The sequence below is a fragment of the Pelophylax lessonae genome (genome assembly GCF_965119305.1).
Source record: "Pelophylax lessonae genome assembly, chromosome: 5".
NCBI lineage: Eukaryota > Metazoa > Chordata > Amphibia > Anura > Ranidae > Pelophylax > Pelophylax lessonae.
The window spans coordinates 410,558,362-410,586,183 of NC_138772.1; the positions used below are offsets into that span (position 1 = coordinate 410,558,362).

The following is a 27,822-nucleotide window of genomic DNA, read 5'->3' on the forward strand; positions in this document are numbered from 1 at the left end:
ACCCTAAAGACGGAGGACGAAGCTGCAATGAAGGGGCAGGTTTCCTTTTGCACTCACAAGCCATCCAGAGCAGCAAATGTGTTTTCTTTCCCTGCCTATTTTGACAGAATTGTCTCTAAAGAGTGGGGACGGCCATAGCGTCCCTGTGGGGTTCCTAAGCGCTTTACAAGGCGTTACTCCTAGGAGGAGTCTCTTCTTAAGAAGTGGGATGTGCCCCGTTGGTGGACACTCTGGTTTCCAGATTAAACAAAGCAACCATGATTCTGGTTGAAGAGTCCCCAGCCTGTAAGGATCCGGCTGACCAGGAGGCGGAGGCTGTGGCTCTGGCTGGTTCGGCAATGAGGCCGGTATTCACCATTGCCCTAGTGTCGCAAACTCTGACCGAGTGAGCTAAGCTCTTACACCGTGACCTGGAGGGGGAACAGATCCCCCTGCCTTTGCTGAGCTGGCAGACCAGCTGGTCCAGGGACTGCAGTTTACCTGTGATGCCTCTTTGGATGCAGCTCCCCTGATGGCTCGCCTCTCTGTTTTGGCAGTGGTCCTTAGGCATGTCTTTTGGCTCAAGTGCTGGTCTGCGGATCAGACTTAAAAAAAAAAAAAAAAAAAAAAGGCCTTGATTGACCTTCCTTTCAAAGGAGATTGCCTGTTTTGGAGCTACCCTGGAAGTCCTTATTAAAGGTCTCACAGGGGGGAAGAGTACTTTTCTTCTGCAGGCTACTAAGGACAAGTAACCTTGCTGCAGACCTGGGCTTTCTTCTCAGCTCATAAGTTTTTTTTTTTTTGGTCCCTCAGGGTCGACTGACAAGGGCTCAAAGCCTTTCAGTGCCTCTTCAGGAGGATCCTGGCTTCCTGATCTGTGGACTTCCCTGGTACAAGACAAGTGGGTCCACAAAGTCATTCGGTCCGGCTACAAGATCGAGTTTTGCTCTTGTTCACCGGCAAGGTTTTTTTTCCTTCCAACATGCGCCTTTCCCCAGATCACTTACATGGTCTGTTTGGGGTGGTACAAGACCTGTTTCTTCAAGGGGTGATTGTCCCTGCTCTGACTTTGGAAAGTTTTCAGGGTTTTTACTCAAACATGTTCATGGTCCCCAGGAAGGAAGGCAAAAATCCTGGACCTCAACTGCTTTGTGGGGGTACAGAAGCTCAGAATTGAATCAACTCGAACGGTGGTGGCATCCCTGTGTCAGGGAGATTTCCTATGCAAACTGGGATTGTGGTACTGGGCTACTTGGACAATCTCCTTTTGCGAGCGGAGTCTCCCTCTGCTCTGGTGGAAAACCTGGACATCACAATACAAACTCTGCGGCAGTTTGGCTGGATTCTGACTTTTCAGAAGTCTGCTCTGGCTCCGTCCATGAAGCTGGACTTTCTGGGCCTGACTCTGGATTCAATAGGAGGGCTGGAGGATAGGGAGCACTTCTGGTTATAGCTGTAATAATAGAGACAGTCACAGTAAAATAAAGCCAAAAAGTATGGTTTGTGGAAATAACTTAAATGAGGCTCCACTTCAAAAGCAAAATCCAAAGTCTCACAGTTTATTGGAATAAAAACCATTGAAGTTAAAACGCTGATCGGATGTCGGGCTGAGCCCGTGTACTTGCCCCCACTGCTGTTGATGTGCTAGCAAAGTCTCTGGCAAGACGAGGTAGCTAGCAGGCATCCGTGCTGTCACATGAAGGGGAGGAACACTAGATGTGGCAGGGCTCCGGGAAACAACCGGTACAGGGACCGATGCGGGAACACTTGCATCGGACAGCTGATCCAAGCAGCGACAAGGCGGGAGATGACGTCACTCAACCGCACCGGCAAGAGACAGGGAGGATAAGCCTGCGACTCCTACAGCGAGAGAGCCAACGGTCCTGTCACCATGACGACATGTTTCCGCGCTTTGTCAAAGTCAGGTGACTGGTTGGACCGGGCTATGTAATTTAAAAAGCACCAAATTAATATATTGATCAATTAAAATACAATTCTGGGTAGATAAATGAATAAACTGTGGGGAGAAGTACACACAGGACTCCATAGGATACTTTTGGCTCTAAATAACCATGGAGGGAAACAAGCTTTACAAACAAACGTTAATACAATAATATATATGATGAAAAATGTCTAAAAATACATAGGGAATTATTATATATATATATATATATATATATATATATATATATATATATATATATATATATATATATATATATATATATATATATATATATAAGGAAAGCAGAATAAAAACCAGACTTAAACATAACATATAAAATACCATAATGTCACTTCTAAGACTCATACAATAACAATCATTGCTTGAAATTACTAAGGAAAAGAAAAAAAGGTGAAAGGTAGAAAACCTGAGGGACAATATTGGACAAAATTTGCAAAAAAGCTGATGGACACATTATTAAACAAAATTAAATTATGCATCTCTATCTCCGCATTCAATATGTTGGGGGATAGTGTATTGAGCTTAAAAATCCAAAATGCTTCTCGTTTACACAACAGTGCGAATCTTTCATTATCTGTTAGGTCTTTTCTAGAAATGTGTTCAATTGCCAGAACTTCCAGAAAACTAAAATTCTTACTATGTTGGGTCAAAAAATGTTTGGGAACACTGTTTGTCACTCCCGGCCTTAATTAATTTCCTGTGTTCCCCTATACGTACACAAAGGGTACGTGTAGTACGACCAACATAGTAGAGATTACATGGGCATTTTATTAGATAAATAACGTACTCGGTTGAACAAGTAATGAATTGTTTAATACTGACCTTTGTTCTAATACTGTGACCTTTGTTATCACAAAACGTGGATGTGCCATGCGACATGGACTGACACGTGAGGCACCCTCTCTTCCTGCACTAGAAGGTTCCTACTCTGTTGTCAAAGTAGGCTTGAATGTCCATAATATGATCCTTTCCATTATTCCAAATCTTACTGGGGGCTATAAGATTTTTTCAAGGTCCTGGCCTTTCTGAAGGTCACCTGTGGATTGGAAGGCAGGATGTCTGCCAGTTTCAGATCAAGTTTTATTCCCTGCTTACGCTGTCCCAGAAGGCCTTTTTGGTGGATATCACCTCTGCGCGCAGAGTGTCGGGAACTGGCTGCGTTATCCTGTCCACCTTATCTGGTGATTCACAAGGATAAGGTGGTTCTTTGCCCCTGTCAGTCGTTCCTTCCAAAAGTTGTCTGGTTTTCGTTTGAATGAAGACATTGTGTTGCCTTCCCTGTGTCCCAGGCCGAAACAGCCGAAGGAACTTGCCTTGCATGCCTTGGATATGGTTTGGGCAATTAGGGTGTACTTGGCAGCTACGGAGTCTTTCAGGAATTTAGACTCTCGATTTGTACTCACGGACGGACCTCAAAGGGTTGTCTGCTTCCTCTGCGACTATTTTCAGATGGATCAGACAGACGATGGTTCAGGCCCATTCCAGGGGTCAGGTTCCTCCTTTCCCTGTCAAGGCACACTCTACTCAGGCACTTAGTGCCTCCTGGGCCTTCTGTCATTAGGCGTGAGTGACGCAGGTTTGAAAGGCGGCCACCTGGTCATCAGTGCACACTTTTACAAAGTTTTATAAAGTGGATGTGTTGGCAGCTCCTCTTTGGGTGTGTATTGTTTTTTTTTTTTTCTTTTTTTTTTTTTCAGGTGGGCTCTAGTGCTTTGGTTGAGCTCCTGTTGACTAATGTTTAGCCTTGGGAATTTTGTGGTTGCTCCCACCCCTCATGTTTAACACTGCTTTAAGAGGTCCCAATGGTTATGAATACCAGGAGCTGTGTCCGTCAATGAACGAAAGTTAAAATGGGATTTTTGACTAACCATAAAATCCATTTCTCTGATGTTCATTGATGGATACCGCAACCACCCCTCTGTGGAGCTAATATTATCCTGACAATGCTTGTAACAAAACTGTGTCTCTATAGAAGAGAGAGGGAGTATACCCCCCCCCCCCCGACATTGCCCATGGGTGTAACCAGAATTATTTTCTGTCTAGTGTCCTACTCCTGTAGGGGGCAGTATAACCAAATGGTTAAGAGGATTAGGAGCTGTGTTCATCAATGAACATCAGAGAAATGGGTTGTATGGTAAGTCAAAAATCCCAATTTTTCATATTCTGTCACAGTTGATTGATTTAGAATGTATAAAAGCCAGCTGATCATCATGGCAGCCAGCATCTTCAGAAGCAGCATACTTGTCTTGAGAACATGAAGGCGATTATTGCATTCTCCCTCCTTATTAAAATACCTATTTGCCTGGGCATCATGCTGAACCTCTTGCTTTAAGGTTCTTTGAATTACTGATCTGTGAATTGGGCATTCTGCCTTGCTCTGACCCTTTTCTGATTTGCTCGCCTAACTTGGGATCAGTGACTCAGTAGGAAAGCCAGATGGGCAGCTTTAAAAGAACAGACAGCCAGTGTTTTCAGAAGAGATTAGTTCCTATATTTCTCCCATGGCAGGTGTACTTTAAATCCAGGAAGAGAAGGCTTAAAAGGTTACGTAGGCCCATACATTGACAGTGCTGTCATTATCAAGACCCCTCTATTATTCATGTTGTTTGAAATGTGGTAGGCATTGTGCTCTGGAACATCAACATGCACCATTAAATCCCCTCTATATAGGTACAGTTTCTTTGTTTTAAAAAATAAAACAAAAATGTATGTAATTTCTGTGGTAAAGACTAACCTTCTATCTTTTAGCAACAATCAAGCTACAGTCTGGAGGTTGAAGTAAAAGATCGGGATGGAGATCCAAATGGAGGTCTCTCTGGAACAGCCAAAGTGAAAATCAAAGTGATAGATGTAAATGACAACATTCCTGTTCTTGAAAAGGAAGAGGTGAGACTATAGTTTGAATATATTGTTGGTTCACGGGCAACCACAAAAGCAGTGTAAATCTACATAACTACATTAGACTATTTGTTTCGGATGTACTGCATATGTAATTACGAGGAGCTTAATGTGAATGGTCTTATCAATGTGTGATGTAAAAAAAAAAAATATGTACATACATGTAGTGTGCTTTGTACTTAGTAGTGAAACATAATGATTATACTTTAATATGTTTATGTGAAATAACAGTGCACTCACGCTGATGGAAAGCACTACTATTAATTCATGACTTGTCAAATAGATGCTTTTGTGATGATCCTTTTTGTAGTATTGGATTCACTACACTTATTCATTCTCGTTTCTGCTTTAAAAAAAAAAAAATAATAATTTTTTTCAGAAAATATTGCAAACTGTGTGTTTGTTTTATTTTTTTGTTTTGTTTTTTTTCCATAGTGGTTTTGTTTTTTTTTTTTTTTGTTTTTTTTTTTTTTTTTTGTCCTTTCACATGCCTTGGCATGCCGAGCATAAGAGCCTAAAAATGTTTTCTTAAATAAAAGTAATACTACATCGGTCCAGTTCCCAACCTTGTTACAAGTAGGTGCAGTGGTTTGGTCATGTGATGCTGGCATCAAGGTCTAAGACTGCTCAACTGCCTCACCTAAAAGACCACATGACTTGTTATGGAATGCACAATTCATTGAACAGTTTTGGACTCTACCATCTTGAATAGCCTCTGTTCACTGAATAAATATGATCGAATTTCCTTGTGTTGATTTTTTTCTCCCTAATTTCAGTACTCAGGCGAAGTGGAAGAAAATGTTGAGGGTGTTGAAATATTGCGTATGAAAGCGTTTGATGACGATGAAGAGTTCACAGATAATTGGTTTGCTAACTTTTCTATAGTATCAGGAAATGAAGGGGGCCACTTTCAGATCATAACTGATGAGCAAACAAATGAAGGCGTGCTGATGCTGGTAAAGGTGAGAAAACTGAATAAAATATGCTAAGAAACATGAATGTTAAAACAGCTGCTACTTCTATTTTTTTTATTTGCTATTTGAATAATATGCTTGGGTGTTCCAGGGGCAAGAGGGGGCCCAAAGAACTCCCAATCTCATTAAAAAAAACACAGCTGTTACAGAGCCAAATAATAGCACACTTCCCAAACAGACTTTCTATAATGATGGAGAAACACTATGTGGAAGAAGCAGAGGGTACACTACTGAGGAAAAACTTGGCAATTGCTATATATAGCAGTAATTGCTTGAAAACGCCATCACTGCTCCTTGCAGTTTTATATTTTAAATTGCCAGTGTTTTGTGTTTTCAGAAGATGGAAAAAAAAAATATTGGCACAATTTTCAATCCAAAAATGCTCAAACGACTTCTCCTCAAAGTCGTAAGGGCCATTGTCAAAGGCATTTAATTGCTTCAGAACTGTTTATCTCCTCATACAAGTCTATGGGAATTCAAAATCAGCTGAATCAGGACACAGGCAGATCAAATAAACATTTGTACCTTAAAGCTAATGTCCATGTTTCATGTCATTTTAAATAGTTTGTTTGGACCAAGCTGATCCAAATTAACTATTTGCTTCGCTAAGTGCTGCAGTCTTAAGGCTCCATTCACATGTTAGCGTATGGATGGGCAGAACCGCCGCGATTCTGCCCGCGATCCGGAGATTATTGCAAATCGCGGGACGCCTGTGCGTTGCCCGTTGATTTGCAATAGCCCCCCAAACGCTGAGCGATGTTGCCGCGATTTCCGCCTGCCGAATCGCGGTAACATCGCGCAAAAAAAAAACCGCGGGACGCATTACGCCCAAAAAAGTACAAGAGCTTCTTTGGAGCGGATTGCGTCCTGCGATTTTTTTTGGCGCGATGTTACCGCGATTCGGCAGGCGGAATCGCGGCAACATCGCTCAGCGTTTGGGGGGCTATTGCAAATCAACGGGCAACGCACAGGCGTCCCGCAATTTGCAATAATCTCGGATCGCGGGCGGAATCGCGGCGGTTCTGCCCGCGATCCATACGCTAACATGTGAACGGAGCCTTAAGCACTGTATGTATCGCATGTAGCAAAACCTTCTGGCTGAGTGGCGCTCAGCCATTTATGGGCAGTTTCGTATTTTTGTGAATGGATAGCCCCAGGCTTGGTGCAAACAAACCATTTTTAAAGTGCCTTAAAACATGAACATCAGGTTTAACGGTCTGCCTCTATAGCTAATGCATACCTGAACCCAGTACAGGTCCTTGCCAAAGGTGTGATGGGTTCAATCTTTAATGTTGTTTAAAAGTAAAGCCAGCAAGTATACTATTTACCAATGTTTTGTTTGTTTTTTTTTTTTTGTTTTTGTTTTTTATTGCTTTAAAGTTTTTTTGTGTTCTATTTTGTTCACTTTTCTTAAAATGACACCTCCTATATTTTCAGGAAGCAGACTATGAACTGATGCAGAACGCACAGCTGAGTGTGGTTGTCTCAAACCGGGCGCAGTATCACAGCTCCATTATGCACCTAGTCAGTGGGTCAAGCTCATCCGGTGGCATCATAGGCGGAGGTGGTGGCGGTGGTGGCGGTGGTGGCGGTGGTGGTGGAGGTGGAGGTGGCGGCGGCGGAGTAAAAGCTATTCCCATTAAAGTGAAAGTTAAGAATACACGTGAAGGACCTGTATTTAAGCCAAGAAAGAAGAACATTGCTGTGGCTGAAGGAAAGAAAATAATAAACACAGTAATTGGTTCTTATCAAGCATATGATGCGGACACTGGAAAGATTGCAGAACATGTTAAGTAAGTCTGTGTTGTGTGTTTTTTTTTTTTTTTTTTTTCTTCCTTTTAATACAGTAAACAATTCAGTTCAATTTTATGAGAACTTTGGTTTAGAAAAAGTTGCAGATCCCTGGTGCTTCTCTTGGTGTGCTTGCAGGTCCAGTTTTTAAAAAAGTGATTAAAATTACAACAGATAACTCTGGATGAGGTTACAATGTTAGCATTTAAAGGGTTAGTTCACCTTTACCAAAAAATGCCTATGCAGCTAAGTGACACCTGTAGATGGGAACGAACTGGGCAGCTTTGAACAAAGTTAAATGTTGCCCTTGCTATAGGCGTAGGCCATTTACATACTGATTGAAAAACTCCCAGAGTAGGCATCATCCAACCACAGATGAGATAGTGGACCGCACATGTGCGGGTGGAGGGGGGGGGGGTTAAGGGATCCCTCCTGTGATGTCAGGGGTAGGAAGTAAGAACTAAAAAGGTCTTGGTAATGTACTAGAAAAATGTCTTCGTAATGTACTAGAAACAAGGCGGCCTTCAGGAGGTACATATGTATTTTAATTCCAGAAATGCCCACGGTGTAAAGCTAATGGTGGTAAATCACACAGCCATTCACACTCAAGTGTGTTCTGACATGTTCCAACTTTACTTGCCTGGTTCACCTGGTCTTTACAGAGTAGTGTTATCCTTAACACGTGCTGCTCTGTTGCCGGCAAATAAGTGGCTGACTGGTATCTCTAGCGTAGCAGATTGATAAAATTGCAAGTGAAACTTTAGCTCTGTTACAACAGGCTTTTGGTGAACATTCCATAAAGAAATCAAGTGTTTTTGAATGACCTAGACGGTTTAAGGAGGGGCTGGAAGATGTCCACAATGAAGCAGGAAGTGGACAGCCAAAAACACAATGGACAGATGCAAACGTGAAAAGAGTGCAAACCCTTGTGTTCTCAGATCAGAAAAATTGAACATAAACAGGGAAACAATGCTGTAGATTCTAACAGAGGATTTGGGAATGAGAAAGATTTGTTCTCTTCAAAATTTATCTGATCTTTTGAAAAATGCAGAGGTGTTTGACAGAGTTTTTTTATTACCAGGGATGAAACATGTTGGTTCCAGTATGATCCGGAAACAAAATACTAAAGCATATGCAGTGGAAAACAAAGAATTTATAGAAAGTTTGGGGGAAAGTACCCCACGTGAGTGACACTCTGACGTCACAGATGATGCGGCTCCACACACTGGCACATGCCAGATGCACCTACTAAGGCAGTGGATGCTATCTAGCACAGGCACCAGGATGCTTTTTTATAGCAAACAGACTGCAGACCACTTTAACCCCTGCGGGATACCTGAGCAATTAAGTACCTACATTGGCAGCCAGCCTGGTTCCCTGTGAGCTATACACCTGTGAGAACAGTTTCCTCCTATGATCCATGAAGTGGGCATACTCGTGTAATGGTCAGGCCTATACTATGCTTACAATGCAGGTGCACCTTACTGCTGTCTGAATGAATGTTTGAACTATCTCACTCATATCGGTATACACATGGTTTGCATAGCAAATCTCATCATATGGTGCTGAAGCTCTAAGGGACTCTATCCAAAAAAGTGAAGTCCTTTGCAATTTTACTTTAAGTCCCACTATTTGCTTTCATCTTTAATCCAGATGAGGACCGACCATACTATGCATGAGTGACATTATACCCTTAGATTAATCTGGTGACCAAACCCTAATAACGTTCTGCTGCAGATTTGGAGGGGCCATAATGCTTTATTATCATTATTCAGTGTACATTACAGGCAATACTCCTTCCTTGCTGACAGCTACATCATATACTTGCTTATTAGTGTGCCTATGTATGTGATCGCAGCTGCATCTATCCCAGACAACGTTGTCTTTTAAAATTTTTACCATTCTTCCAGAATCACATGTGTGAGGTCAGGCACTGATGTGGACGAGAAGGCCTGGTTTGCGGTCTCCACACTAAATCATCCCAAAGGTACTGTTTCGGGTTGAGGTCAGGACTCTGTGCAGGCCAGTCAAGTTCCTCCACCCCAAACTCGCTCATCCATGTCTTTATGAACCTTGCTTTCTGCACTGGCCCAAATCATTTGGTGGAGGAGGGATTATGGTGTGGGGTTGTTTTTTCGGGGTTGGGCTTGGCCCCTTGGGTTTCAGTGAAGAGAACCCTTAAGGCGACAGCATACCAGGACATTTTTGACAATTTCATGCTCCCAACTTTGTAGGAACAGTTTGGGGGTGGCCCCCTTCCTGTTCCAACATGATTGCACACCAGTGCACAAACAAGGTCTATAAAAACATGGATGAGTGTGTTTGGGGTGGAGGAACTTGACTAGGCCTTCTCATCCACATCAGTGCGTGACCTCACAAATGTGCTTCTGGAAGAATGGTCAAACATTTCCATAGACACACTCCTAAACTTTGTGGACACCCTTCCCAGAAGAGTTGAAGCTGTTATAGCTGTATTGGGTGGGCCAACTCCATATTGAACACTACGGACTTGAGGCCTGTACACACTTGACGGAAATCGGACGAAATATCCTCCGATTTTTCTCTCTTGCTCAGCATTCATAACCGTTTTTATTTGACTGTGCATAAATGTTCACGAAATTTCTCGTCCGATTTTTTTTTTTTTTTTTTTTTTTTTTTTTGGGACATTTGTTCCTAGACTTCCGGGTCATCGGCAACTTCAGAACATGCGCGGTCTTTCGTATCCGATTTTTCACGGACGTACTGCATACACATTAAACGAAAATTGGTCGTCTGGGGACGGACGATAAAAATGTTGGTGTTTGTCCCTCCGGTTTTTTTCGTTGAAAATGTCGGCATCGGCTGCTGAAAGTTGTGTACACACCAGCCGAAAATCGTACAATTTTACCTCGGATGGGAATTTTCAGCAGATTTTTTTACTAGTGTGTACCCCACTTAAGACTGGGATGCCATTAACGTTCATGTGTGTGTAAAGGCAGGTGTCACAATACTTTTGGTAATATAGTGTATGATACAATATAATTTTATATGGTGCCTGAATATGGATGGTTTTGGATGAACTGCAATTAAGTTATACATTGAAATTCTCATTAAGATTTCAAATAAAGTTTGTATGTGAACATGTATAAACTCTGTCCTATATATTTTTACAACAGGTATGCAAAAGAATATGATCCTGATAATTGGTTTACCATTGACCCAATTACAGCTGAAATCAAACTTACTAAAATACCTGATCGTGAGTCTATATATGTAGTTGATGGTTCCTATGTAGCAAAGATATTGGCAATAAGTGAAGGTAATTATAATATTGCTGCTTTTGTTGTTGCTATTTTATTATTAGTAGATATATATTATATTACATATTTTACATTGTCTGCAGTCTACTTAGTAAAGAAATGCATGTATTGCAAGAGCATCTACATAAATAACCTCTCCTGTATTCATTCTAAACCATGCAAAAGACCTATTAAAATAATAAAGGCTTATTTAATAAAGTGAGACTGAGAAATATGATGCACAAAGTGTCATGATTTTCAACAGCTTATTTAACCACTTCTGGACCGGAAGGTTTTTACCCCCTTAATGACCAGGCCATTTTTTGCGACATGACACTGCGGTACTTTAACTGACAATTGTGTGGTCGTGTGATGCTGTAAAATAGAGCTTTCTTTTGGGGGTATTTGATCACCTCTGCGTTTTTTTCCGCTATAAACAAAAAATGAGCGACAATTCTGAAAAAAACAATATTTTTTACTTTCTGCTATAAAACATTCCCAATAAAAATAAAAAAAAGAAATTTAAAATATTTTTTTTATTTATTTTTTCATAATTTTAGGCCAATATGTATTCTGCTGCATATTTTTGGTTTTAAAAAAAAAACTCCCAATAAATGTATATTGATTGGTCTGCGCAAAAGTTATCGTGTCTACAAACTAGGGGAAAGAGTTTTATGTCCTTATTATAAAAAAACAATTTCTTACTAGTAATGGCGGCGATCAGCGATTTTTAGCGGGACTGCGACATTGCGGTAGACAGATCGGACACCTGACACTTTTGAGGGGACCAGTGACATTACTACAGTAATCAGTGATAAAAATATGCACTGTTACTGTACTAATGACACTGGCAGGGAAGGGGTTAACACCAGGGGTGATCAAAGGGTTGAATGTGTCCCAAGGTGATGCTTTCTAACTGTGTGGGATTTACTCACTGGATGAACACCCGAGACCTGTGTTCATCACTGAAAGAACAGCAGTCTGCCGTGTTTACATCGGCAGACTGCTTTTCTGTCTCCATCGGGAGCGATCGCGGGTTCCGGCGGACATCCCATCCGCCGGACGTGCTGATTGGCTCCACCTCTCTGCCCCCACTATCTGCTACATGAAACAACGTACCTGTACATCGTTTCGCGCAACAGAGCCGACATGCTGCAATATAACTACGAAGGCTGATCGTCAAGTTGTTAAAAAAAAAAAAAAGTTCTCTTTTAGTAAAGGGCACATGCAGTCTTTAACCTACTGGGTTATATTGCTGTCTACAGGAGGATTGCATCTCAAAGCTGTGAATGTCTTGAGCCAAGAAATTTAAAAAAAAAATCCACCAAATCTGTCATTGCCTCTGTTCACAAGGGAGATTTTTGGACTTCTGTGGACATCAGACTTGTACCTGCATGTCTGTCTTCACATTATTTCCTACATTTTGCTGTGGTGGCCCCATACTACCAGTTAATTGCACTGCCATTTAGCTTCTCATTTGTGCTTTGGGTGTTTACCAACGTGTTAGCCCCAGCATTATGCCTGCTGTACCACTATGGGATACACAGATGACTTCCTATTAAGCAGGTTCTGTTGGACAATGTGGCTTTCACTGGTCAGATGTTACAATGGTTCAGGTGGATCCTGAAACTTCAGAAATCAATGGAACCGACTTATTGTTTGGAATATCTGGGTCTAGTCCTGGACATAGTTCAGGCCAGAGTGTTCTTCCACAAGAGAAACTGCAGGCTTTGCAGTCTCCAATTCGAGCTCTCCAATTCAGGAGTCCTCCAACTCTACACTTTTGCATTAGTTTTAGGCCTGATGGCAACCTCAATCGAGGTTGCATTTACCCTCCTAAAAATAGTGGTTGGGAACGCTCATTTCTGCTATGCAATATGTGAATGGGGCCTTGTATATTGCAGCCTGCAAGTCCTCAGATGCATTCATTTTTCACTTTTCAGATGAACATTTTCAGCAAGTACAGAAAAATGCCCACTATTCTTGCCAGAAATGCAGTATTGTCATTTAATTTCATGTTTTCTTACATACCCTGTGTGTAAATTACGAATCCTTTCCCCATGCACTGGATATGATGGAAGGCAGACCTGTCCAACATGCCTCCTTCCATAGATACGGTAGAGCAGTGAGTGTAATTTTTTTGGTTTAGATACACTTTATTATATTTCTATTATATTTTATCAGATTGAAAAATTGCTTGCATCAGTGAATATGTTTCTAATAAGCCTATTGATTTTTTTTTAAGATCTCTCAGGAAAGACTGCTACCGGCACCATCTCTATTGACGTGGAAGATGTCAATGACAATTGTCCAGTTTTAGTAAATGCAGTGCAAACAGTTTGTGAAAACTCGCCATTCATCAACCTGACTGCAGTGGATAAGGATTCCTATCCCAATGGTGCTCCCTTAAAATTTACAGTGCTGGATGAACCAATTGGCGTTGCAAAGTACTGGTCAATTGGAAAAACTGATAGTAAGTGATCTGTGCGGCTACCTCATAGTATGACCTCCACACATAGATGGTACCTCCTGTGTATAATACTGGATAATGGTGAGCGCTCTGGTCAGAGACTCTAGATACCTAGGCAGCTGTACTTTTACGCCACCTACAGCACATTCATGCCCTGCCCTAAATAGTAACCAGAACCTGCAATGCTACACATCCCTTTCTGGTGATGTTTAAAAAAAATATTTTTATTTGACACTGTCAATTTACAGAAAGACTGATTAAGTTTAAGAGGGACTGCCTAAAGAAGCATTCTATGTATAGTGCAAGGAGACTACCAGGAATTGGTGATATACAAAGATTACCCTAGTCTGAGATTGCCAAAGGCCTAAGATACTGTACCTTACAGAAAAGCTAGTTTTGACTAAAGATATTTACTGTAAATGGTCAGAAAAAGGGGGGGTGCCTTATCTGATACTAATTTTGTAGATCTTCGACAAATGTGTTCTCTAGTGTTTATTTTTATTTTATTTTCTTCTTTATCCTAGATAACAGTGCACAACTTATACCAAAAAACATTTGGATAGGATCACATCAAGTTAATATTCTAATAACGGACAATAAAGGTCTGAGCTGTCCAGAAAAGCAAGTCCTGAAATTAGAAGTGTGTGCCTGTGAAAGTGGCATTGCGGCCTGCTCAGGGAGACTATCGAACACGTCTGTAGGCCTCGGAGGAGGCGCTGTTGCACTCATGATTCTTGCATGTTTGCTTTTGCTATGTGCGTACTCAATAATACTTCTTTTTTTTTTTTTCAAAGCACACTATAGACTATTTCATCTTTTATGTATAATGCTGTAACAAATTGTACATTGACCAATCTAAATTTAATCTAATAATACTTTCTGATGGAAATGTTCTATGTATGTAGATTCATTTGTGGCATAGTTAAAAGTAAACCTATAAAGAAAAAAGGATACTGCTATTGCTGACCATCTTCTGGAAATTTTACTTGTCTGGCTGTTTGTAGGATGGTGATGGCGATCAGCTACCCAATCGCTACCATCTGACAAATGACAGTCAGCTTCTTAGATTTACACACAGGAGTGTGTAAACTTTCACAAATGCACATACCCCTTCCCTTTGTATGCCATACATCCGTGGCAGCAAAGGGATTACATTTTTTAACATTACAAGATTAAATCAAAGGCAGCTTTTTGATGGCTTTTTTTTTTTTTTTAATGCAGATAAATAAAGAATCATGTTTTTTATTTTTTTATTAGTGGTGCCACTTTTACTGCTTTTGTGCTCCTGTGGCTCAAAAGGGAAAGGATTTTTAACCGTTCCTGAAGATGGTCCTGAAGGAACAATTCTGATACACAACAAAGAAGGACCTGTACCTGAGGACACAGTAAGTACTAAAATGACAGAGTATAACTGTTTTTTCTGTTCATGAGATCGTCAGATAATTAGTGTTTTGTTTCTATGATCTCTGCAGTAGTTATGCACTGGCACATGTTAATCAGTACGCTTATACTTGTTTTGAATTAAAGAAGCCACTCTGAGAAATATATGAAAATGAGCTATCGGCGCTGCTGCTTCTATACCGTGCTACATATATGTGAATCAATACATAAATGATTAATATACACATGTGAATAAATATAAATAAATTAGAAATAAATTGGAATTAAAGTGACCTGTGCATATATAAATACAAATAAATACAAGTGCTCTGTGAAAAATCCTTCAAATTCAATGTTTGTATACTTGTATAGTTTTTTTTCTATGCATCAAAATGTTGATGATAAATGGGTACAAGTGCTTTGTGCAAAGTCCTTCAAATACAAGTTCCATAAATATATTTAGTAAATTCATAAATTTCTTCTGTGCATCAAAGTGCTGGTACTTTAGGGTCCAAACAAGTGAATCACTTTGTGCTCCCCCTTATGTGTCCCCACTCACCGGAACAATAAGGAATTTTGGCATCAAGTGCTATCAAAACACTATTGGTAATCCCAGTATTCTGTGACTTCCTGCTAATGGAGCGGGATATGTATCATATACCGATGACTGCACAATGGAATGAGTTCTCAGCTTTATGACTCCCTGTATAGGATGTTATAGAATGGATGAGAGGGATCCTCATAGTGTAAACTGTTTTTTTTATTCTACAAATTAATATAACACACTTAAATTTCGGCAGTACAGCATAAAATTCTTGTGGTAGAACGCTGCCGCGGCATGCGTTCCAACCACCGCAAATGACGATAGACATTTTTCCCCTGCTTGACACGTTTCGCCCCTCCCTCTGTGCGTCATCTGAAGCTCAGCTATAGAATCTCTCCATTCTATAACATCCTATACGTGGGAGTCATAAAGCTGAGAAGTCATTTCATTGTTCATCGGCATATGATACATATCCAGCTCCATTAGGAGGAAGTCACAGAGTACTAGGATTACCAATAGAGTTTTGATAGCACTTGATGCCAAAATTCCTTATTATTCCAGTGAGTGGGGATGCATAAGGGGGGGAGCACAGAGTGATTCACCTATTTGGATCCTTAACGCACCAGCACTTTGATGCACAGAAGAATTTATTCATTTATTAACTAAATATATTTATTGAACTTGTCTTTGAAGGACTTTGCACAAAGCACTTGTACCCATTTAGCATTGATGCATAGAAAGACCTAACCATTAAATTTGAAGAATTTTTCACAGAGCACTTGTATTATTTGTATTTATATATGCACAGGTCCCTTTAATTCCAATTTATTTGTATTTATTCTCATGTGTATATTTATGTATTGATTCACATATGTGTAGCACAGTATAGAAGCAGCAGCGCTGATAGCTCATTTTCATTTATTCCACAAGGAACTCACCTTTTTAATATCAGCAGCAGCTAATTATTATTACATTATTAGTATAGTTCATTCCTAAGCGCGGATACGTCCATAGCACTCTGAGAAATGTCAGTCTTCTGGCCTTTTTTTTTTTTTTTTGTACTACACCCTGTAAATTTAAAAACTGCAACATTTAAAGGACACTGCTGTCATAACTCGCCTCCTCCTAAAAAATTATAGTTGACTGCCAGATTTTGTCTTTAAACCCTTCCCACCGACAGTATGCATATATGCAGCCTCACAGAAGTGGGTCTTTATCCGTGGGGCTACTTTTATGCCTACCTGTCTTTGTGGTGAGAGCATGCTCCCAGCAGAGACAGGGTTTTTACTGACAGCACAGGGTCTCCTACTAACAATTGACCCGTGACTCCCAATTCCTGGTCACCCTCTGATTGGCTATCACAGTGATTAGTCAATGTGCCCACCCATGTGTTCTTTTGCCTCTGAATGGAGAAAAAGTTGAATTGTATCTTTCCCCTTGCAGGAGAGAAAGATGTAAACAAACGTGTAGTAGTAAAAAAAAAAAATAAAAAAAACAAAACTTGATCAAGGTTTCATTTAGGTCTAAGCCCCGGTTCACACTTGTGCGATTGCCGGGTTCGCATGTAATGTCGGAGCGCACTGCTCCTTCATTACATGCGATCGGCTGTGCGGTGCGAGTTTAGCCATACACTTTGTATGGCTAAATTCGCACCGCAGCCGCAGCAAACACGCACAGGGACCCTTTTTGGAAGCCGCATCAGGATCGGATCGCACAGCGGTTCACACTTGTGCGAACTGCACGATCGCACTGCGATATGCGATAAAACTGGGGGTGTCGTTAAGATTACATTGACACCCGTATCGCATATGGCAGTGTGAACTGCCGGGGGTGCGTGTGCGATGCGGGAACAGGCTGCGGATTCGCAGCCTTCCCACACTCGCATAAGTGTGAACCGGGGCTAAATGAAGGTATAAAATTTGGGTAGGATTTAAAAAAAAAAAATGATTTCGTTCATTGACGGATACAGCTCCTGATCTTCACACCATTGTGATATACTGCCCCCAACAGGAATAGGGCACTAGGCAGAAAATGAATCTGGCTATGCCTATGGGCAGCCCCAGGGGGTATTCTCCCTCTCTGCTGTAGGTACTCAATTTTTTTTTTCTCAGGAGAAAGGACCTAGTTTCTGGCTGGGATATCTGGTCCTGGCAATTTTTTTCCTTTTAAGATAGAAATTTCTTTTCCTGTTTTTTTTCCTGTGAGATCTACAATCAACTGCCAGACTGGGCGACAGGCTGGATAATCTAGATCCAGTGGTCACCCTTGTCTGGCCGGCGAGCATGCGCGCATGGACCTCAGCTCTGTGCTAGGTCGGCCGTTACATACCCCACTGGACGGGCCTGGCCAGCGAGTTACACACCTTGTGAGGTCGCATACGACCGGATCTCGGCCCGAGTCGCACTGTTCCTTCTAGCCGACAGCCCCCCTGTTTTGATGGTGATGGGTTCTGTCTGGAGCGGTGCCTGCCTGGTTCCTGGTATGGTGAGTAGTTGTCGTCGTCCCCCCCCCCTCTCCCCCTGGAGAATTTTGGGGTGGACGTGGGCCCCTCCTGGGATGGTCAGACCCCTGGGTTCCCCTCCTTCCCATCAGGCACCCCCCTTTCATCCCATCCTACCCCCCCCCCCCTTCTCCACCTATACTGGGGCTGTGTGGGTAGTCTGGTTCACCTCCTGGGGTGGGGCAGGGTGCTATGCTGGCAATGGGGGCCAGAGGGGGGATCGACTGTGTGTGGGGGGTTGTACCTGGTGGGGGCTCCTGCCTGGGCCTGTCCTTGAGGCATAGGTATCCCTCCTGGGAGCCTCGCGGGGCCGCCATTTTGCTGCAGCCTGTGTGTTTCTATGCATAGCGGCCATGTTGGTGTAGTTCCGGCCACCTTTGCGGTGGTTTGCCATTGAAAGTAGTGGCGGCCATGACAGTGCAGCCCTGTGGGCAGCGATTTTGGCAGTGGGAGACACTCCATATCTCCTGGTGCTGACTCCTGGATCTGGTCACTTTCTGATCGCCGCGCGTGGGGTGCAGATGATACTGGTGGCTGTAGGTGCCTGTTTCTGCTGGGTGGTGATTCTGGTGGGGTTTTCTCCCTCGCTGCTGACGATCGCTTGGTGCTTTGTGCCTGGCGACTGGGTGGTGCTGTCAGCGCGGTGGGGGTTGTCCCTTTGCAGTGTTTTTTACACTTTTTGTGGGGTCCACCTGGTGACCCATGGAGTCTTTGGAGCACATCTCCCCGCCTAAACCCCTCTCTGAGGCTGCGGGACTCTCCGGGTCCCAACCATCCATCGATGCACTGGCGGCGATCTGGGAGTTCTCTTTAGTGTCCTGGGTGGAGGTGGCTTTCGGGTGACGGGCTAGCAAAAAGCGCCCCCTGCCTTCCCCTGCTTCATCTGTCTAATCAGATCCTGAATCTGATTCGGCCGCCACGGATGTGGGTGACCTTGCTGGGTCTGAGACCACGCGCCTGGAATCCTCAGTGAGGATGATTCCTCCATATCTTCAACCGCGCAGGAAAAGGCGCTGGTGGAAGCACTGATTGTATCTGTGCGTGAGACCTTGAAGATGGAGGACGCAGCTGCAATGGAGGTGCAGGTTCCCTTTGGCACTCACAAGCCATCCAGAGCGACAAAGGGATTTCCTTTCCCTGCCTATTTTGACAGAATTGTCGCTAAAGACTGGCGACGACTAAAGCGTCCTCTTGGGGTCCCTAAGCGATTTACTAGGCGTTTCCCCTATGAGGAGTCCCTTTTTAAGAAGTAGGCTGTTCCACTGGTGGTGAACCCTCCCAGTTTCCAGACTGAACAAGACAGCCATGATTCCAGTTGAAGAGTCCCCCCACCTTTAAGGATCCGGCTGTCAAGAAGGCGGAGGCTGTGGCCCGCAATATGTACACTCTGGCTGGTTCGTCACTGAGGCCGGTATTCAGCATTGCCCTGGTGTCGCAAACTCTGACTGAGTGGGCTAAGCTTTTACGCTGTGACCTGGAGGGAGAACAGCTCCCCCCTGCTTTTGCTGAGCTGGCGGACCAGCTGGCCCAGCAGTTTATCTGTGATGCCTCTTTGGCTGCGGCTCCCCTAGTGGCTCGGCTCTGTTTCGGCAGTGTGTCTTTTGGCTTATACGTTTTTTTCATCCCTCAGGGTCGGCTGACAAGGGCTCAAACCTTTCAGGGCCTCCTCTGGAGGATCAAAATTAACCTGGTCTGGAAATCCAAGAGCGGGCTTATCCAGACCTGCGGACAAGGCTCCTTCAGCATGAAGGCGAGTCCTCACCTGTATCAGGTATAGTATACCTGGTATCAGGTATAGTATATATCTGGTCATCTTAGTGGCTCCAGGCTGGGCTTGGTACCCCGAACTGGTGTGGCTGGTCGCCAACATTCCTTTTTAAGCTTCCGCTCAGGGACGATCTGCTGTCCCAAGGACCAACCTTCCATCCTGCTTTACAGTCGCTGGCTTTGACGGCTTGGCTGTTGAACGCCAGGTGCTGATGTATAGAGGTTTATCTGAGTCGGTGATTCCAAATCTGTTTAAAAGCTAGGAAATCTACTTTTAGGAAGATCTACCATCGTACGTGGAAGATGTAGATTGCATGGCGTTAGTCTCTTAAGGTACATCATTGCTCTCTCGTGGCTCAGATCTTAACCTTCCTTCAACAGGGGTTTGAACAGAAATTGGCCTTGGGTACCATCAAGGGCCAGGTGTCAGATTTGTCGGTCTTCTTCCAACGAACCTTGGCCACACACTCCCTGGTGCGTAAATTTCTTCAGGGTGTCCGACAATTGGTTCCTCCAGTGCGATCTCCGTTGCCGCCTTGGGACCTCAATTTGGTGCTTTCGGTCTTCAAGAAGCCTCCCTTTGAGAATCTTTGGAAGATTCTCTTGCTTACGCTGTCTCAGAAGGTGGCTTTTTTGGTGGCTATCACCTCTGCGCACAGAGTGTCAGAACTGGTGATGTTATCCTGTCGTTCACCTTACTTGGGGATTCACAGAGATAAGGTTGTTCTTTCCCCCTGTTCGTCGTTCCTCCCAAAGGTTGTCTCTGATTTTCATTTGAATGAAGACATTGTGTTGTCCTTCCTGTGTCCCAGGCCGAAACATCCGAAGGAAATTGCCTTGCATGCCTTGGATATGGTCCGGGCAATTAGGGTGTACCTGGCAGCTTTTAGGAAGTCAGACTCCCTATTTGTGCTCACGGATGGGCCTCAGAAAGGGTTTTCCACTTCTGCAACCCTTTCCACATGGAGCAGACGGACAGTTATTCAGGCCTATTCCATCAGGGGTCAGGTTCTTCCTTTCTCTGTCAAAGCGCCCTTTACTCGGGGCACTTAGTGCCTCTTGGACCTTCCGTCATCAGGTGTCAGTGACGCTGGTTTGCAAGTAGGGCTGTGCATCTTCACTTACCTCACGATTTCGATGCGATTACGATTATTAGGGTCGCGATTCGATACGATTCGATTCCGCGATGCATCACGATTACTGCCCAATGCCCATGCCCAGTCCACTGCCCAATGGTTTTCAAAACTTTATAAAAAAAAACAAACAATCAAGCAGTCACAAATAAAAGAATCCTTTTTATTTTTATTTGCTTCAAAGGACACTTTCCTGGACCCTGTCATGGCCTGCAAGCCCTGCATACTTTAGTGCACTTGCACTGCAAACATATAGGAAGGTCTGAAAATGCAAACAGCATAGCAGAGACAGACAACAACACTAGTATTTTACTAGAAGTAACAGTAAAATTAGTAAAAAACTGTAGTAGTGCAGTTTACTGCTTCATAAAAGAAAATATTAATATAAGCCAGGCCTACCACCATTTAAAGTACAACTAAAGGCCAAACTTTTTGGATTTTGGATAAAGTTTGGCCTATAGTTGTACTTTAAGGCAAGCCAAGATAGAAGAAGCCAGCCAGCCAAGCTAATATTCTTGTGAAAATGGTCATCATAAATTCCCACAAAACATTATATATAAATCCTTTTATGTGAATATGCATTGCAATAAATTCCACTGACAGAGACCTGGGTGGATGTCCCACACCTTCCCCAATCCCCCACAGCACTGACAAACGCTGAGAGTGAGTGAGTCCCCCCCCCCTTGCCCAGACCCCCACACTGACAGAGACCTGGAAGTCCCACACCTTCACCAATCCCCCACAGCACTGACCAACGAGTGAGAGTGAGTCCCCCCCCCCCCCCTTGCCCAGACCCCCACACTGACAGAGACCTGGATGTCCCCCACACCTTCCGCAATCCCCCACAGCACTAACAAACACTGAGTGAGTCCCCCCCTTGCCCAGACCCCCATAGCTGACTGACACTGACAGAGACCCCCAGGCCCCCACTGACACTGACTGACCCCCCTGGCTGCCAGACTGCCACAGCAGAACAGTACCCCCGGGCCCCGACCAACCGTCCCCTGTCCCAGGCCCCCGCCCCATCACAGACATCCCCCAGAGATACAGACGAGAGACCCCCATGAATGATTACACAATTATTTGTTCGGACATACCTGCTGTGTGACTGTGTGGGTTGTTGTGCACTGCATTGCAGAGGAGGACAGGTGCTGTGCTGCTCTCTGGGCTCTGTGGCGGGCGGCTGGCGTCACTGGCAGTGGCGTGGCGGCTGGGCCTCCAGGGCCTGTCGGCTATGGTGAGGTGAGGCTGGCGGCACTGGCTGGCTGTGATGGGGACGCACTTGGGGCTCCTCGCTCCTGTGTGTGGACTGGCGGCTTCTGGCTTGGATGGCTGGCTTCTAGGCCGCAGGTGGGACGCCGATACACGCGGGGGATGTCTTGCTGCGCCTCGGCCCGGGTCAAAGAGGCGGAAGGGGAGGGGAGGAGCCTTTTTATTAAGCTCCCGCCACTAACCCACCAATCAGCTGCCGATCCTGCGATCTTGTGATTTTTTTTCCCTTGCGCGATAGGGCGTGGCCGCGGCTGATGACGTCATTTCGTATAATCGATTATGCCGGCAGCCCGCATCGATGCAGAATCGCGAAGGGTCGAATCGCGATGCATCGATCTTTCGATTATATTCCCCAGCCCTATTTGCAAGGCTGCCACCTGGCCATCTGTGCACACTTTCACAAAGTTCTATAAAGTGGATGTGTTGGCATTTGCAGCTGCTTCTTTTGGCCGCAAGGTTTTTCAGGCTGCTGTTTAGAGGACTTGATCCTCTTTGAGGGTGTATTGTTTTTTTCAGGTGGACTCAAGTTGTTTTGTTTTGAGCAACTGTTTCGCCTTGGATTTTTTATTTTTTTTGCTTTTGCCACCCCTCATATTTAACACTGCTTTGGGACGTTCCAATGGTTATGTAGATCAGGAGCTGTGTCAGTCAGTGAACGAAAGCTTTACGAAAGAATTACAACTCCACAGAGGGGTGGGTGCTGTGTCCGTCAATGAACCTCAGAGAAAATGATTTTACTGTAAGTCAAAAATCCAGTTTTCTCAATCGTTCATTGACAGACGCAGCTCCATATTCTTCTTAACCATTGGGACATCCCAAAGCAGTATTTGCATGAGGGGGTGGGAAAACAACTCAGAGAAAGAACGTAATTCCCCAAAGGCTAAATTTAGTCAACTAGGTAACATGGAGCTCAACCAGGAACAACTGGAGCTCACCTAGAAACAACATACACCCTCAAAGAGAAAAATTGCTCTTTGAAACCGCAGCCTGCAAAACCATGCGGACAAAAGAAGCATCCAAGGATGCCAGCACATCTACATTGTAGAATTTAGTGAACGTGTGCACAGACGACCAAGTTGCCGCCTTGCAAACTTGTAATACTGACGCCTGATGGTGAAAGGCCCAAGAGGCTCTCAGCGCTCTAGCAGAATGCGCCTTCACAGGGAAAGGTGGAACCTGACCCTTAACTGAATACGCCTGTACCACCTTCTGCCTGATCCATCTGGATATGGTTGCAGCAGATGCAGCCAATCCCTTCCGAGGTCCTTCCATGAGGACAAAAAGAGTCTGATTTCCTGATAGACTCAGTAACCGCCAGGCAAACTCGAATTGCCAGAACCAAAGCCAAAGATGCAAGGCAATTTCCATGGCATGCTTGGGCTTAGGACACAGTGAAGGCAGCACAATGTCTTCATTCAGTGAAAATCAGAAACCACCTTAAACGACTGTTTATGTCGAAGTACCACTTAATCTCTGTGGACCACCAGAGAAGGAGAACGGCAGGACAGGGCCGCAAATTAAGACACTCTGCAGGCAGAGGTAGTAGCCACCAAAAAGGCTACCTTCTGTGACAGTGTAAGTAGAGGAGTCTCCCTAAGTTTTCAAAGGGAGGTTTTTGAAAAACAGACAGTACCAAGTTAAGATCCCACGGAGGTAACTGGGACCGTACCGGAGGAGCCACATCACGAACTCCCTGAATAAAAGTGCAAATCAAAGAATGCGTAGCTAAAGGGCGTTGAAAAAACACAGCCAAAGCCGACTCCTGGCCTTTGATAGTACCCAAGGCCAACCGCTGCTCAACCCCTCTTTTGGAGGAAAGCCCAAATATCCTAGCCACTGAAAAGGAGCGTGGTTGCACCTTAATCAATTCACAACATGAGATGTATGGTTTCCACGTACGATAATAAATCTTGCTTCAACAGTGTAGGAATCACTGAGTCAGAAAGACCCCTATCCTTCAATACCTGACTTTCAACATCCACGCAGTTAAAACCAGCGAACCATAAAGCAGGATGGAAGATCGGCCCTTAAGACCACAGATCTTCCCTAATAGGAAGTCTCCAAGGAGCATTGGTGACCAACCTTACCAGATCTGCTTTCCAAGACCGACGAGACCAGTCTGGGGCCACAAGAATGACCGGAATCCTTTTCCACCTCTATTCTATGCAGAAGCCTCGGCAGACGTTTCAGCGAAGGAAATGCATAGATCAGCCAATACTGACCCCAAGGAGCCACCAGTGCATCTGTGGTGTCGGCCAGAGGATACCGAGACCTGGCTACAAACCTGTGTACATTCTTGTTGAGCCAAGGAGGGCCAAGGAAAGGAGCCACCACAGAAGAGCACTTCTTACATCTTTGACTCAACAGAATCAGGTTGTCCAAAGATTTTGAATCTTTGTTCCACTTGAAAAGAATACCCCTTTGCAGAGGTCTCGTGTGGAGCTGAGCAAACTGAACCGCCCCGAAGGTAGACCCCATCAGGCCTAGAGCTCGCATGCAAGTCCGCAATGAGAACAGAGTGCTGGATAATCGCAACCGAATTGCCCTCTGTAACTTTTGCGGTTAAAGAAACACCCTCGCAGAGGCTGAGTCCAGAGTCTGTCCCAGATAAACCATTTTGGAGGCTGGGACCAGAGCAGATTTTCTGAAATTGATGGTCCAACTGACCTCTTGCAGAGTCCGTACAGTGATTGACACCAGAACTGAGTAGGATAAATAGATAGATAGATAGAAAAGGCGCTGGTGGAAGCACTGATTGTATCTGTGCGTGAGACCTTGAAGATGGAGGACGCAGCTGCAATGGAGGTGCAGGTTCCCTTTGGCACTCACAAGCCATCCAGAGCGACAAAGGGATTTCCTTTCCCTGCCTATTTTGACAGAATTGTCGCTAAAGACTGGCGACGACTAAAGCGTCCTCTTGGGGTCCCTAAGCGATTTACTAGGCGTTTCCCCTATGAGGAGTCCCTTTTTAAGAAGTAGGCTGTTCCACTGGTGGTGAACCCTCCCAGTTTCCAGACTGAACAAGACAGCCATGATTCCAGTTGAAGAGTCCCCCCACCTTTAAGGATCCGGCTGTCAAGAAGGCGGAGGCTGTGGCCCGCAATATGTACACTCTGGCTGGTTCGTCACTGAGGCCGGTATTCAGCATTGCCCTGGTGTCGCAAACTCTGACTGAGTGGGCTAAGCTTTTACGCTGTGACCTGGAGGGAGAACAGCTCCCCCCTGCTTTTGCTGAGCTGGCGGACCAGCTGGCCCAGCAGTTTATCTGTGATGCCTCTTTGGCTGCGGCTCCCCTAGTGGCTCGGCTCTGTTTCGGCAGTGTGTCTTTTGGCTTATACGTTTTTTTCATCCCTCAGGGTCGGCTGACAAGGGCTCAAACCTTTCAGGGCCTCCTCTGGAGGATCAAAATTAACCTGGTCTGGAAATCCAAGAGCGGGCTTATCCAGACCTGCGGACAAGGCTCCTTCAGCATGAAGGCGAGTCCTCACCTGTATCAGGTATAGTATACCTGGTATCAGGTATAGTATATATCTGGTCATCTTAGTGGCTCCAGGCTGGGCTTGGTACCCCGAACTGGTGTGGCTGGTCGCCAACATTCCTTTTTAAGCTTCCGCTCAGGGACGATCTGCTGTCCCAAGGACCAACCTTCCATCCTGCTTTACAGTCGCTGGCTTTGACGGCTTGGCTGTTGAACGCCAGGTGCTGATGTATAGAGGTTTATCTGAGTCGGTGATTCCAAATCTGTTTAAAAGCTAGGAAATCTACTTTTAGGAAGATCTACCATCGTACGTGGAAGATGTAGATTGCATGGCGTTAGTCTCTTAAGGTACATCATTGCTCTCTCGTGGCTCAGATCTTAACCTTCCTTCAACAGGGGTTTGAACAGAAATTGGCCTTGGGTACCATCAAGGGCCAGGTGTCAGATTTGTCGGTCTTCTTCCAACGAACCTTGGCCACACACTCCCTGGTGCGTAAATTTCTTCAGGGTGTCCGACAATTGGTTCCTCCAGTGCGATCTCCGTTGCCGCCTTGGGACCTCAATTTGGTGCTTTCGGTCTTCAAGAAGCCTCCCTTTGAGAATCTTTGGAAGATTCTCTTGCTTACGCTGTCTCAGAAGGTGGCTTTTTTGGTGGCTATCACCTCTGCGCACAGAGTGTCAGAACTGGTGATGTTATCCTGTCGTTCACCTTACTTGGGGATTCACAGAGATAAGGTTGTTCTTTCCCCCTGTTCGTCGTTCCTCCCAAAGGTTGTCTCTGATTTTCATTTGAATGAAGACATTGTGTTGTCCTTCCTGTGTCCCAGGCCGAAACATCCGAAGGAAATTGCCTTGCATGCCTTGGATATGGTCCGGGCAATTAGGGTGTACCTGGCAGCTTTTAGGAAGTCAGACTCCCTATTTGTGCTCACGGATGGGCCTCAGAAAGGGTTTTCCACTTCTGCAACCCTTTCCACATGGAGCAGACGGACAGTTATTCAGGCCTATTCCATCAGGGGTCAGGTTCTTCCTTTCTCTGTCAAAGCGCCCTTTACTCGGGGCACTTAGTGCCTCTTGGACCTTCCGTCATCAGGTGTCAGTGACGCTGGTTTGCAAGTAGGGCTGTGCATCTTCACTTACCTCACGATTTCGATGCGATTACGATTATTAGGGTCGCGATTCGATACGATTCGATTCCGCGATGCATCACGATTACTGCCCAATGCCCATGCCCAGTCCACTGCCCAATGGTTTTCAAAACTTTATAAAAAAAAACAAACAATCAAGCAGTCACAAATAAAAGAATCCTTTTTATTTTTATTTGCTTCAAAGGACACTTTCCTGGACCCTGTCATGGCCTGCAAGCCCTGCATACTTTAGTGCACTTGCACTGCAAACATATAGGAAGGTCTGAAAATGCAAACAGCATAGCAGAGACAGACAACAACACTAGTATTTTACTAGAAGTAACAGTAAAATTAGTAAAAAACTGTAGTAGTGCAGTTTACTGCTTCATAAAAGAAAATATTAATATAAGCCAGGCCTACCACCATTTAAAGTACAACTAAAGGCCAAACTTTTTGGATTTTGGATAAAGTTTGGCCTATAGTTGTACTTTAAGGCAAGCCAAGATAGAAGAAGCCAGCCAGCCAAGCTAATATTCTTGTGAAAATGGTCATCATAAATTCCCACAAAACATTATATATAAATCCTTTTATGTGAATATGCATTGCAATAAATTCCACTGACAGAGACCTGGGTGGATGTCCCACACCTTCCCCAATCCCCCACAGCACTGACAAACGCTGAGAGTGAGTGAGTCCCCCCCCCCTTGCCCAGACCCCCACACTGACAGAGACCTGGAAGTCCCACACCTTCACCAATCCCCCACAGCACTGACCAACGAGTGAGAGTGAGTCCCCCCCCCCCCTTGCCCAGACCCCCACACTGACAGAGACCTGGATGTCCCCCACACCTTCCGCAATCCCCCACAGCACTAACAAACACTGAGTGAGTCCCCCCCTTGCCCAGACCCCCATAGCTGACTGACACTGACAGAGACCCCCAGGCCCCCACTGACACTGACTGACCCCCCTGGCTGCCAGACTGCCACAGCAGAACAGTACCCCCGGGCCCCGACCAACCGTCCCCTGTCCCAGGCCCCCGCCCCATCACAGACATCCCCCAGAGATACAGACGAGAGACCCCCATGAATGATTACACAATTATTTGTTCGGACATACCTGCTGTGTGACTGTGTGGGTTGTTGTGCACTGCATTGCAGAGGAGGACAGGTGCTGTGCTGCTCTCTGGGCTCTGTGGCGGGCGGCTGGCGTCACTGGCAGTGGCGTGGCGGCTGGGCCTCCAGGGCCTGTCGGCTACGGTGAGGTGA

The 27,822-nt window shown here is 44.7% G+C and overlaps 1 protein-coding gene across 2 annotated transcripts in view; it reads left to right on the plus strand.

Annotated features, from left to right (window-relative positions):
- DSG2 (desmoglein 2) overlaps nucleotides 1-27,822 on the plus strand; it is a 104,830-nt gene that overhangs the window by 61,837 nt on the left and 15,171 nt on the right. Inside the window, exons 7-14 of one of the 2 annotated variants that reach the window (XM_082259741.1) lie at nucleotides 4,694-4,831; nucleotides 5,620-5,805; nucleotides 7,255-7,411; nucleotides 7,442-7,610; nucleotides 10,764-10,906; nucleotides 13,132-13,359; nucleotides 13,881-14,111; nucleotides 14,614-14,741. In XM_082259741.1, the coding sequence (XP_082115867.1) occupies nucleotides 4,694-4,831; nucleotides 5,620-5,805; nucleotides 7,255-7,411; nucleotides 7,442-7,610; nucleotides 10,764-10,906; nucleotides 13,132-13,359; nucleotides 13,881-14,111; nucleotides 14,614-14,741 (1,380 nt within the window). Of the gene's footprint in view, nucleotides 1-4,693; nucleotides 4,832-5,619; nucleotides 5,806-7,254; nucleotides 7,611-10,763; nucleotides 10,907-13,131; nucleotides 13,360-13,880; nucleotides 14,112-14,613; nucleotides 14,742-27,822 lie in introns of both variants that reach the window. The other variant, XM_082259740.1, reaches the window with a different exon arrangement.